Below are 11,242 nucleotides of genomic sequence, written 5' to 3' on the forward strand. Positions count from 1 at the left end.
AGTTGAAAAAGCGACAACACATCTATTTCTGCCTATTCTTTTAACACTGCCTGCTACAATATTTTTAAAACAATTATTTTTCAAAAAATTTCCAAATGTTATAGGATGTAAACTGGAACCATCACCAGGAGATGATTCTATTCTTTGGACATGAACAATAAATGGGAATGCATCCTGTTCAGTGTATAAATTTCTGATTAAAGAATTAGATTGCAAACCAGCTGAAATATTTTTCTTAACTGATACAGAGTTTGTATTAGAATTGACACTTTGGCGACCACTCTCTGAATTTTCTATGCTATTTATATTTAAATTTTTCCCGCGCTTCCTTTTTCTATTACCTTCTTGTTCCCACTCAAGAAGATCTTTATCAAAATTGTCATCATTGCTATAGAGTGTTACATAGCTCGCGACAGAGGGACCAGGTCCCAGACCTAATCCCTCATTTAAAGGATCAGGAGGATCCTTCATAGATTTCTATGAAGGGCACCCAATTCCAATATACAATAATTAATATAAAACTTACCAATAATATATAAAACTATTACTATTTACACTAAATTCTATAATATTTACAACAAAATACTCCTCTGATCATAAATTAAGTCTAAATTAATACCTATTCAAATTGAAAACACGCTCCCGCCTCGTTCGAAGTTTCCCGCGCTTTTTTCGACATTATACTTATCTAAAGTTAATGAACGTACGTTGAAATGTCATTTGGCGTCCAAAATATGTCTTGCTGACTGCTGAGTGCTGTGTGTCTATTACTTGCTCTGTGGTGTGTCTTGCGAAGTTGCTCACACTTGTGAAGTTTTCAAGCACATTTTCAAGTATTTATACCATAAATCTGCATTTACAAGTAAAATAAGTTTTGAAAAAAAATTAAAGACATAATCCATTAATAAACTCATTTGTTTGTGCATATATAAATTTATAATTATTACAAAATAATGTCATATGTTTGATTGAAATTTTGGCATCTCAATTTGTGTATCTTTTGCTTCTATCCCAATAGGCATATTCATACAATTATTTTTAATATGTAAACAATGAATAATCCATGTATATCCGCATATACCTACGAACTTTAAATTTCTATAAGTTTCTGGTGAACTGTCCATCAATAACCGAATTATGTTTATTTATGTGCTGGTTTTCATTTTCATTACATAGTTATTTTACACGATGAACTCACAAATTTGTGTTAACTGCCACAACAAAAACGGCATAAACCAAACAGATAATCGCCTGGTCACTGAAAGTTGTGGCCATGTCAAATGTATGAATTGCTTACTGCAAGAAAAGTCCGGTTGCAATGCTTGTTCTGAAAGCAATGGTGTGCAGACGGAGAATACAAGTGTCGATAATAACTCCTCCCAGGAAGAGGCAAAAACACAATTGCCGTTGGAGGTGCAAATAAGAGAAGTAAAGGAAACTAAGAAAACAAAACCAGAAAGAGCGCACATAAAAGTTGAAACAGGTAAGCTATTAAAATGAATAATAACAAAACTCAAATATGGTGTTGTTAACTATAACCACACAATAATATGTCTGCAATTAATAGCTTTGTCATAGCATTCCAATTATAAAACACTAGCTTCTCCATGCAGTTTCACCCCCGTGGCTCTACTCCTGTTGGTTGTAGCGTGATGATATATAGCCTATAGCCTTCCTCGATAAATGAGCTATCTAACACCGAAATAATTTTTCAAATCAGACCAGTAGTTCCCGAGATTAGCATGTGAAACAAAAAAACTCTTCAGCTTTATAATATTAGTATAGATATGTAGCATCTTTAGCTTAGAGTCATGTAGTTAATGGATATGCCATTGACAATTAACACCACCATACATTGTTGTCTATATCCGAAGTGAATCTGGCAATATTTTACAACAATACACAGTACAAATTAACCATATTTTTGTGAAAATAAATTTATTTTTTCTATCACTATATAATATACATAGTTAATGGATATGCCATTGACAATTAACACCATCATACATTGTTTTCTATATCCGAAGTGAATCTGGCAATATTTTACAACAATACACAGTACAAATTAACCATATTTTTGTGAAAATAAATTTATTTTTTCTATCACTATATAATATACATAGTTAATGGATATGCCATTGACAATTAACACCACCATACATTGTTTTCTATATCCGAAGTGAATCTGGCAATATTTTACAACAATACACAGTACAAATTAACCATATTTTTGTAAATGTTACCGGAAATGTATGAAATCAAGGAATTGTATACAATTCCTAGGAAATGTGTACAATTCCGATACCATTTAGGAAATGTATAAAATATTGTTTAAAAAACTATTTAATGCATGCATATCCTAGGAAATGTATAATCTTCCTAGGAATTGTATACAATTCCTATATCGTATTAGGAAATGTGTAAAGTAAATGCTTTCTGTAATAAAACACGTTGTTATTTTTTTTATTATAGCTCTTATTGATACAATCGGGTAACAGTCATACCGTAAAATTGTAATAATATTATGTTCATATTATTATCTTCGATCGTTCGATCTTCGTCGACGGACGAACTATTTCTGTGTAGTTTTTTTTTTAACAAACCTAACCTAACCTAACCTAACGGTGACCTAACCTAAACCTAACCTAACTTTGAGGGCGAATATCTCGGCTATTTTTGATTTTAGAGAAAAGTTGTTCCTATAAAACATGCTTATATAAGCGTAATCTTTACGATAAAACAATAATAAATAGGTGTTATAATGACACCAACTCCATCAAAAATTTTTTAAGTCCTGCGCCCCCTTTGCTTTAGTCCAACCCTTGCCTGCGACATATCAATATCTTAAATGTTTTACATTTCCGATAGCTATTTAGAAAATGTATAGATTTCCTAGGAAATGTGTATAAAATAATTTATTTCACACATTTCCGTACGATTTTAGGAATTGTATACATTTCCTAGGAATTGTATACAATGATGGATTACATACATTTCCTGTAACATAAATATAAATTTATTTTTTCTACACAAACAAAGTCGCTTTGGATTTTGATTCGGTTTTTTTTTAATAGATAGAGTGATTCAAGAGGAAGGTTTTAGTATATAATTTATTACGTTTTAGACAAAGCGGGCGAAGCCGCGGGCGGTAAGCTAGTTCTTTATTATATTTATAAATGACCCTGAATTTAGCAGACAGCAGACAAAATATAATTTCAGATGGGGATATCTAAAAGCGAAATTAAATTTTTGGGAAGCTCTCACCGTGTTCCCAGTTGTTTCATAAATCTGAAACTTTCAAATTTAGTTTATATTTGGATTTTGAAAAGGTGATATTAGTTAGTTTTTTTCGTTTCGGCTTAGAATATTCTGGGACGTATATCTACTAGTAAAATTAATTATCAATGGAAAAAAGAAAAGTCATATTTTTGTCTTAAAAAATCTAAAGGTGCTATTTTTTTAATTTTAAAGGAGAATGGGCATTTGACTATGGAAATTGGGCCTGAACACTTGAGTTGGACCAATACACATGAGATATTGTTTTTATAATAGATCATAACACATACATAACGGGAAAAATATATATAAAAAAAATAATCAACCGGGTTTTTGTACAGTCACATCAAGTTTTATTTCTTTGTGTATAATATTTTTTGCAATAATTAATAACTGTTATAAGACAATGACAGTATCTTTATGTTACTCCAATTCACTCACAAAGACGTACTAATCTTAAGCCTTCTAATAACCGAAATACACTAATGCAATAACAATAATTCCTACAGAGCTAAATTGTGGTAGGGGGTACCATAATAAATAAAGTTTTTTAAAATCCCCATAGATCCCATGTGTGCAAAAAAAGTTTAACTCACCAGCTCTCCACCGAAAATTTGGCTCTGTATTATTGTTATTGCAAAGGTCTAATTTGACCGGGCTAAGACTCAATTCAATTACTTACAATTTGTTATTTTATTAAAAATATTAGGTATATATAACAATAATAATTCAAGAGCCATTATATAAATCAAACAAGCATTACTATTACAGATTTAAAATTACAATTATAATATTGTGATAATGTATTGTTTTGGAAAAAAAATCAATGTTGATATTGTGAGTCATAATTAGAGATCATATTATACTTTATTATTGAAATGGATTTGGTAAATTTCCGTTGCTGGAAAAGATTGTGTGCTAGAAAATATTTACACAATAAGGTATATTTGGCAAACAAAAATAAAAAGTCTTTATCATACACTACTAGCTTTCCGCCCGCGGCTTCGCCCGCTTTGTCTAAAACCTAATAAATTATATTCTAAAACCTTCCTCTTGAATAACTCTATCTATTACAAAAAAACGCATCAAAATCCGTTGCGTAGTTTTAAAGATTTAAGCATACATAGGGATATAGAAAGCGACTTTGTTTTATACTATGTAGTGATGTGGCTAAGCTTATGTATAGAATATTAATTCTAAAAACTTTATTTACTACTTTTGTAGATGCAAACGGAGGCAGGTTCTACATTTGTACAGTGTGCAAGAAGAAATTTCAAACTCGGACGCTTATGTATTATCATGCATATTGTAATGGACAGCGGAAGCCCTTTCAATGCCCGGATTGTAAAAAGGTACGATATTAAACTATTTCATGATTTTATGCTCCTAACTGCAGTCTGTTTACTATTTATTATACATCTTAAAGAAAGACAGTTAAGTGGGAAGTCAGTGAACTTTGGTTTATCAAAAATTATTGAAACAGCTGCCGAATTTAATTATCGAAAGCTTAACCAAAGTTTTCTATCTACAAATGTGAAGCATTGTGATCTGCGTTAATGCGGAATATTATATAGGCTCAAATCATTTGCAAAGCTGTTTAAGATTGAATGTTTTAGTTTGGTTTCTTACTTATATAAAACAATATCTTTAAATTTTAACTTTGTAAGTGGTCACTTCCAAATATTACCTTTGTAAGTGGTCACTTACAAATATCAACTTTGTAAGTGGTCACTTACAAATATTAACTTTGTAAGTGGTCAATTTTTTATGATTTTTATAAAATTTCAGAGTTTCGCAATAAAGTCCCACTATAAGTATCACATGCGGGTACATCGCAACGAGCGGACGCACTCGTGCGACGTGTGCAACATGAGCTTTATACAGATGTCCAAACTGAAGCGGCACAAGCTGAAACATACTAGTATGTAGCATATAATATTAAAAGCGTAGATGCGTTATATGTAAATTGTTCGAAAAATGATGGCCCCGTTTACGCACATGTCAAACGTATAGCATTTTAAAAGCCAAGAAAGAGACGGCACGCTAATTTCTATACGAAAAAAAAGAGACATACATATCTGGCTCCTGACTTCCTGAGACACACTTTATAACTAGTTCGGGAGCCAAAGGATTCATTATTTTGACCTGTGTAATTATGTCAATAAAGAATTTTATTATAATTTATATCCAGTCTGGTCATTTGACCCGAATTCATGGTGCCACTTCGTGAGCGCGTATAACGCATCTACGCCCTATTACCTTAGATATTATATCGTTGGAAGCGTTGATTATCAATAACTAGTTGTCTAGGCTCTAGCGGCTTCGCCCGTGGTACATGTTTACGTTTTCTATATATATGTTACCGGAAATGTATGAAATCAAGGAATTGTATACAATTCCTAGGAAATGTGTACAATTCCGATACCATTTAGGAAATGTATAAAATATTGTTTAAGAAACTATTTAATGCATGCATATCCTAGGAAATGTATAATCTTCCTAGGAATTGTATACAAGTCCAATATCGTATTAGGAAATGTGTAAAGTAAATGCTTTCTGTAATAAAACACGTTGTTATTTTTTTATTATAGCTCTTATTGATACAATCGGGTAACAGTCATACCGTAAAATTGTAATAATATTATGTTCATATTATTATCTTACTAATTAACATTTTAAAAATCAACTATCTAACTTTTAACGTAAATATCACAAAATCAACATAAATTTATTCTTATAAATCAAATTTTCATTTTGCAAGTAATCAGTCCCCTCGTCCCGCTGTCCTCGCGTATATTTGGCGCAGTTGGATTGTACAATCCGCCGTATTACATTACGGCTAGCTGTTTTAATATGCCGAAAATTCGTCTTTTTCCAAAATTCTACAAAAAGACGGTCGCGAGCCGACGGAGCCCCACTTCGTGGTGCTCCTATTTCTGTGTAGTTTAAAAAAAACACGAACCTAACCTAACCCACCCCCTTATCCAAACCAAAAATTTCTGATTACGAATTATCGGCATAGTTACTACAAAATGCCGACCGTTTGTAAACGGCCAGATTATATACAATTTGCCTGCGCCATATCAATATCTCAAATGTTTTATATTTCCGATAGCTATTTAGGAAATGTGTATAAAATAATTTATTTCACACATTTCCGTACGATTTTAGGAATTGTATACATTTCCTAGGAATTGTATACAATGACGGATTACATACACTAACTAGGACTAACTAGGAAATCTATACATTTCCTAAATAGCTATCGGAAATGTAAAATATTTAAGATATTGATATGTCGCAGGCAAGTTGTATATAATCTGGCCGTTTACAAACGGTCGGCATTTTGTAGTAACTATGCCGATAATTCGTAATCAGAAATTTTTGGTTTGGATAAGGGGGTGGGTTAGGTTAGGTTCGTGTTTTTTAAAACTACACAGAAATAGCCCCACGAAGTGGGGCTCCGTCGGCTCGCGACCATCTTTTTGTAGAATTTTGGAAAAAGATGAATTTTTGGCATATTAAAACAGCTAGCCGTAATGTAATACGGCGGATTGTACAATCTGACTGCGCCAAATAACGCGAGGACAGCGGGACGAGGGGACTGATTACTTGCAAAATAAAAATTTGATTTTATAAGAATAAATATAAGTTGATTTTGTGATATTTACGTTAAAAGTTAGATAGTTGATTTTTAAAATGTTAATTAGTAAGATAATAATATTAACATAATATTATTACAATTTTACGGTATGACTGTTACCCGATTACAATCGGGTATTGATACATCAATAAGAGCTATAATAAAAAAAATAACAACGTGTTTTATTACAGAAAGCATTTACTTTACACATTTCCTAATACGATATCGGAATTGTATACAATTCCTAGGAAGATTATACATTTCCTAGGATATGCATGCAATAAATAGTTTTTTAAACAATATTTTATACATTTCCTAAATGGTATCGGAATTGTACACATTTCCTAGGAATTGTATACAATTCCTTGATTTCATACATTTCCGGTAACATATATATATAAAACTCAAAGGTGACTGATATAGTGATCTATCAACACACAGCCCAAAACACTGGACGTATCGGGCTGAAATTTGGCATGCAGGTAGATGTCATAACGTAGGCGTCCCCTAAGAAAGGATTTCCCGAGATTCTTGCGGGAACGGGGAAAAACGGGGATGCACGTACAAAGTCGTGGGCGGAAGCTAGCCTCTCCATAAGAGCCATCCCCGTACTTCAAGGAATATTATAAAAAAATAATTAACAAAATCAGTTCTTGAGTTCTACGCTTACAAACACATTTAGCGATTCATTTTTAATATATAGATGTTTTGTCTTGAGCATTATTTAAAGAATAGAAAAAATATGGCCAATGATTGGCCATTGGCCACTAAATTATTAATTTTTAGAGACTGTTACTAACAAAGCAAATAACCATAAATACTTTTAAACAACATTAAAATATTACATATTAATAGAATAGAACAGTTTAAAAAAGTCCTGTATACAGTTTGCACTATTTCCCCTTTTATAAGGCTAACTGTTACATGGCCTGTGCACAGTTTTGAATTATATTTTTCCCAAATCTTTATCATCCTACAATAATAAACAAATACATATATTTCCAGAAGAGAAAATGTTTTCATGCACCCGATGCAATAAAGGGTTCAACAACTCTACCGCCCTCCGCAAACACACCCTAACTCACACGGAGGTACGGCCGTATACTTGTGAGGAATGTGGAACCAAGTTACGCGACGGCTCTAATTATAGAAAACACATGGACAAACATAAAAGTATGATTATATTGTAAATTGTATCTGATGTAATGTATGTATTGAAATAATTTATTTGCTTCATTTGTCGAATTCTGACGTTTATTTTTTATTGACTTTTAACGCGTCTTATATTGTAAATAAAATCGATATATTCAACATCTAGAAGTTTCAATAGGTATTGAATAACAATTTAATAAAAGGAAAAAAAATGAAAAATTCCATACATGAAAGTATGACCCATTATTAAATGAACATTTCTAACTATCCAGAGAAGCGGTGGTCGTGCAGTATATGCAGGCACATAAGTGAAACCCGTCTCGAGGCAGAGCTACACATGCAAACGCACAACACTCCCGCCGATACCGGCATCGTTGCCACCGGTACGGCTACCACTGCGGATACCGGTATGGAAACCGATACGGGTGTAGTAGAGGGTGCCTATGCGGGAACCGTTTCGGTTGTCGGTACCGGTGTGAGTGGCGCAACCGATGCGGGTACCAGTACGGTATTGGTTGCGGGTACCGGTGTGAGCCTCAGTGTTGTTGTGGCAACGGCCACTGCGCAGTGGCGACGGCCACTGCGCAGACAGCATCAGTGTCCGCGCTGCCCGCAAGCTTTTTACTCGAGGAAGGATATGAGGAGACATGCCGCTGTGCATACAGGTTAGATACAGTTTAATTAATTAATATTTATGATTTTAAACCAAATCTAGCGTCATTAAAAGAAAACATTATTCATTCCAAAGCACAGAACAGTAAGAACATAATAGAAGTGCTATAATGTCATCATTAGTATGAAAACCAGTGTCGCCAAACCCACACATTTAAACCGATAGTTATACAGTACACTACAAGTAAACTATGCCTTTGATTGGACAGCTTAATTTGAGTAAAAACTGACTTAGGTTATAAATTCAGCATTTCATTATGTACCCTAACGAACCAAGTTACGGTTTATTTTAGTATAACATCCCTAGGTATATTAGCTGTTTTGTTTCTCTTTGCTCAGAAATTCCAAATTCGAAAACATTCAGCTATTCCACAACAGATGGCGTTGGTTTTCAATACATATAACTTTGAACCTCTACACATAAAGATAAGGTTGAAATTTGTGTCACTCTAAATTAATGACATTAACTTGACATTAACCTGATGCTATGCTCTAAGGGATGTCAGCCTTATTATCGATAATTCACAAATAAATATATTTTTGTGCATTTTTTTTTCTTTCTTTCTATTATATGAGTATAGGATAATGTGTCACATTTTGGAGTATGTTTATTACTACTAAGTACGTCTTTTCATATTAATATATTTAAATAAAAAACGGAATAGAATAGTATAAATCTATATTTACAAAACAAACAGAAAATATGCATTATTTTAAATCTTGGAACTGCCGTAGGTTTGATGTATCGGTGGCCTTTGTTAGACTGCTTATTGCTGTTCGGCATCCAGTTAACTCGTCACGTTGCATTTATTATCCATTTCTCTTTTAAATTAGGCTCTTTCGAAAATCTATAAATAAATAGGACAAATGAAAGCTAAGGAAAAATAGAATAAAATTTAATATTTGAAATGTTTGTCTTTTCTAAAGTATCGATACTGTCGATATGCGCCACATGCATCACTAATCCGACATTCGTTTGTTTATTTCAATAATATTCCAGAAAGTCTTGTTTGCTGTTCAATCTATATTAGTACTTATTTCTTATGGATTAAGGTTCATTTTGACTTAATATTTTTATAAATTTTTGACAAGCGAAGTTGTAACATAAAATATATTTAAAATAAATTAAAATAAGACTTACCGATGGTATGAAATGCCTCGATGGCTGATATTATTTCGTCTGCTATCATTTTTCCACTCTAATACCGAACAACACGCTCTAAATAATGAATAAATATGGAAATAAGGTTTGACAGTTGACAACCGACTCGAATATTTTTCTGCGCACAACTGAGAGCGAGTTAGGTGATCTTACCTTACTAGTGACACGTGGGCCACGCCCACATCGCACTTCTATTATGTTCTTACTGTTCTGTGTTCCAAAGTATGTTTATAATAGTTGATATAAAGTCTATAAAGACACACATTCTGGTGCCATTATTTTAAATTTAGATCCTGATACTGAACATTTTTAATATTACCTTTTTAGATACTAAGCCGTACCGCTGTAAATTATGCGATCGCCGTTTTAGACGGAAAGACAATCTAGAGAGGCACATTCGTAACACACACCCTAAATACGAGCCCGCTACAGCAGTAGATTGCGACGAGACTGCGCTCAAAAAGATGACGAACGGCGCTGCGGACATACAGCCATACATCTCCCGCAAAGCCTACGAGAAAAACGAGAAAACCAAACTGGAGATTCTCAACCCGCTCCCGCCATTACCGAAAGACGTCATTCAAAAACACATCAGCGTCACCACAGATAAAAATAATGACGTCACGTCAAACGTCATAGACAAATTGTCTATACTAGAAGCGAACAACGCGCGGCAAAGTGTCATCGTCGAGAAACGGAACACGGACGTCGAGAAAAAAGTGCCAAGCCCGGAAAATGAGTATGTTCATAAAATTAGGAAGGCTACTATACCGCTCCCGCCGATTGACCAAGAGAAGTTCCAGAACGTCAAGCGAGGATTCTTGCCGGACAGTATGACGATGGCGCCAATAAAAAATGTGGAGATTTACAAGAAGATTTTATATGAGAAAATTGATAAGGAGCCAAATGAAGTCATACAGAATCCGAAGATGCACTGGAGGCGGAAGATGGAGCAGGATATCAATTGGTAAGTTTTTTAATCATTTTTTCAATTATACTTCGAATAAATAAATATATCTAGAAATACATCAGGACTATAAAAAATATAATGTAATAAATTCCACAGTGTGTAACTATTATAGTTGCTTTTAATTAGTTTCAAATATTAAATTAACTTATATTTATAGCCAACTATAATATCAAATGTCAGGAAATAATAACATCTCATCTCTTTATTTTACATTTACAGATCGTAAAGTTAAGGCTGAAGAAACGGACTGCTATGCATCTTACTACCTTAATGTAACCTAAACATTTTATATTTTAACCACCTTAATTATATACTTAATTCTGATAGTAAACTTTTCTCTGTTTTGTCCTAATTTAAATATTTAAAA

At 33.1% G+C, this 11,242-nt stretch overlaps 1 protein-coding gene across 5 annotated transcripts; it reads left to right on the plus strand.

Moving 5' to 3' along the window:
* Positions 1 to 764: 764 nt before the first annotated feature.
* On the plus strand, positions 765 to 11,242 carry LOC123694917 (oocyte zinc finger protein XlCOF6-like). Of its 5 annotated transcripts, none has more exons than XM_045640542.1 (8): positions 765 to 833; positions 1,019 to 1,483; positions 4,501 to 4,628; positions 5,065 to 5,197; positions 7,925 to 8,092; positions 8,344 to 8,736; positions 10,233 to 10,872; positions 11,095 to 11,242. In XM_045640542.1, coding segments are annotated over exons 2-8 (1,758 nt in total). In that variant the 5' UTR covers positions 765 to 833; positions 1,019 to 1,188; the 3' UTR covers positions 11,096 to 11,242. The 5 variants fall into 5 exon arrangements, with proteins under 5 accessions (XP_045496498.1, XP_045496497.1, XP_045496502.1 ...); XM_045640541.1 differs by having other exon boundaries at positions 777 to 862; XM_045640544.1 differs by having other exon boundaries at positions 789 to 862; positions 1,177 to 1,483.

The sequence above is a fragment of the Colias croceus genome, chromosome 10 (genome assembly GCF_905220415.1).
Source record: "Colias croceus chromosome 10, ilColCroc2.1".
Lineage (NCBI taxonomy): Eukaryota > Metazoa > Arthropoda > Insecta > Lepidoptera > Pieridae > Colias > Colias croceus.

Excerpts from the sequence above, each read along its gene's own strand:
- LOC123694917 (XM_045640542.1), top strand. The coding sequence starts at position 1,189 with ATGAACTCACAAATTTGTGTTAACTGCCACAACAAAAACGGCATAAAC. Across the intron at positions 5,198-7,924 it reads GCACAAGCTGAAACATACTA|AAGAGAAAATGTTTTCATGC; the intron begins GTATGTAGCATA and ends ATATATTTCCAG. Across the intron at positions 8,093-8,343 it reads ACACATGGACAAACATAAAA|AGAAGCGGTGGTCGTGCAGT; the intron begins GTATGATTATAT and ends CTAACTATCCAG.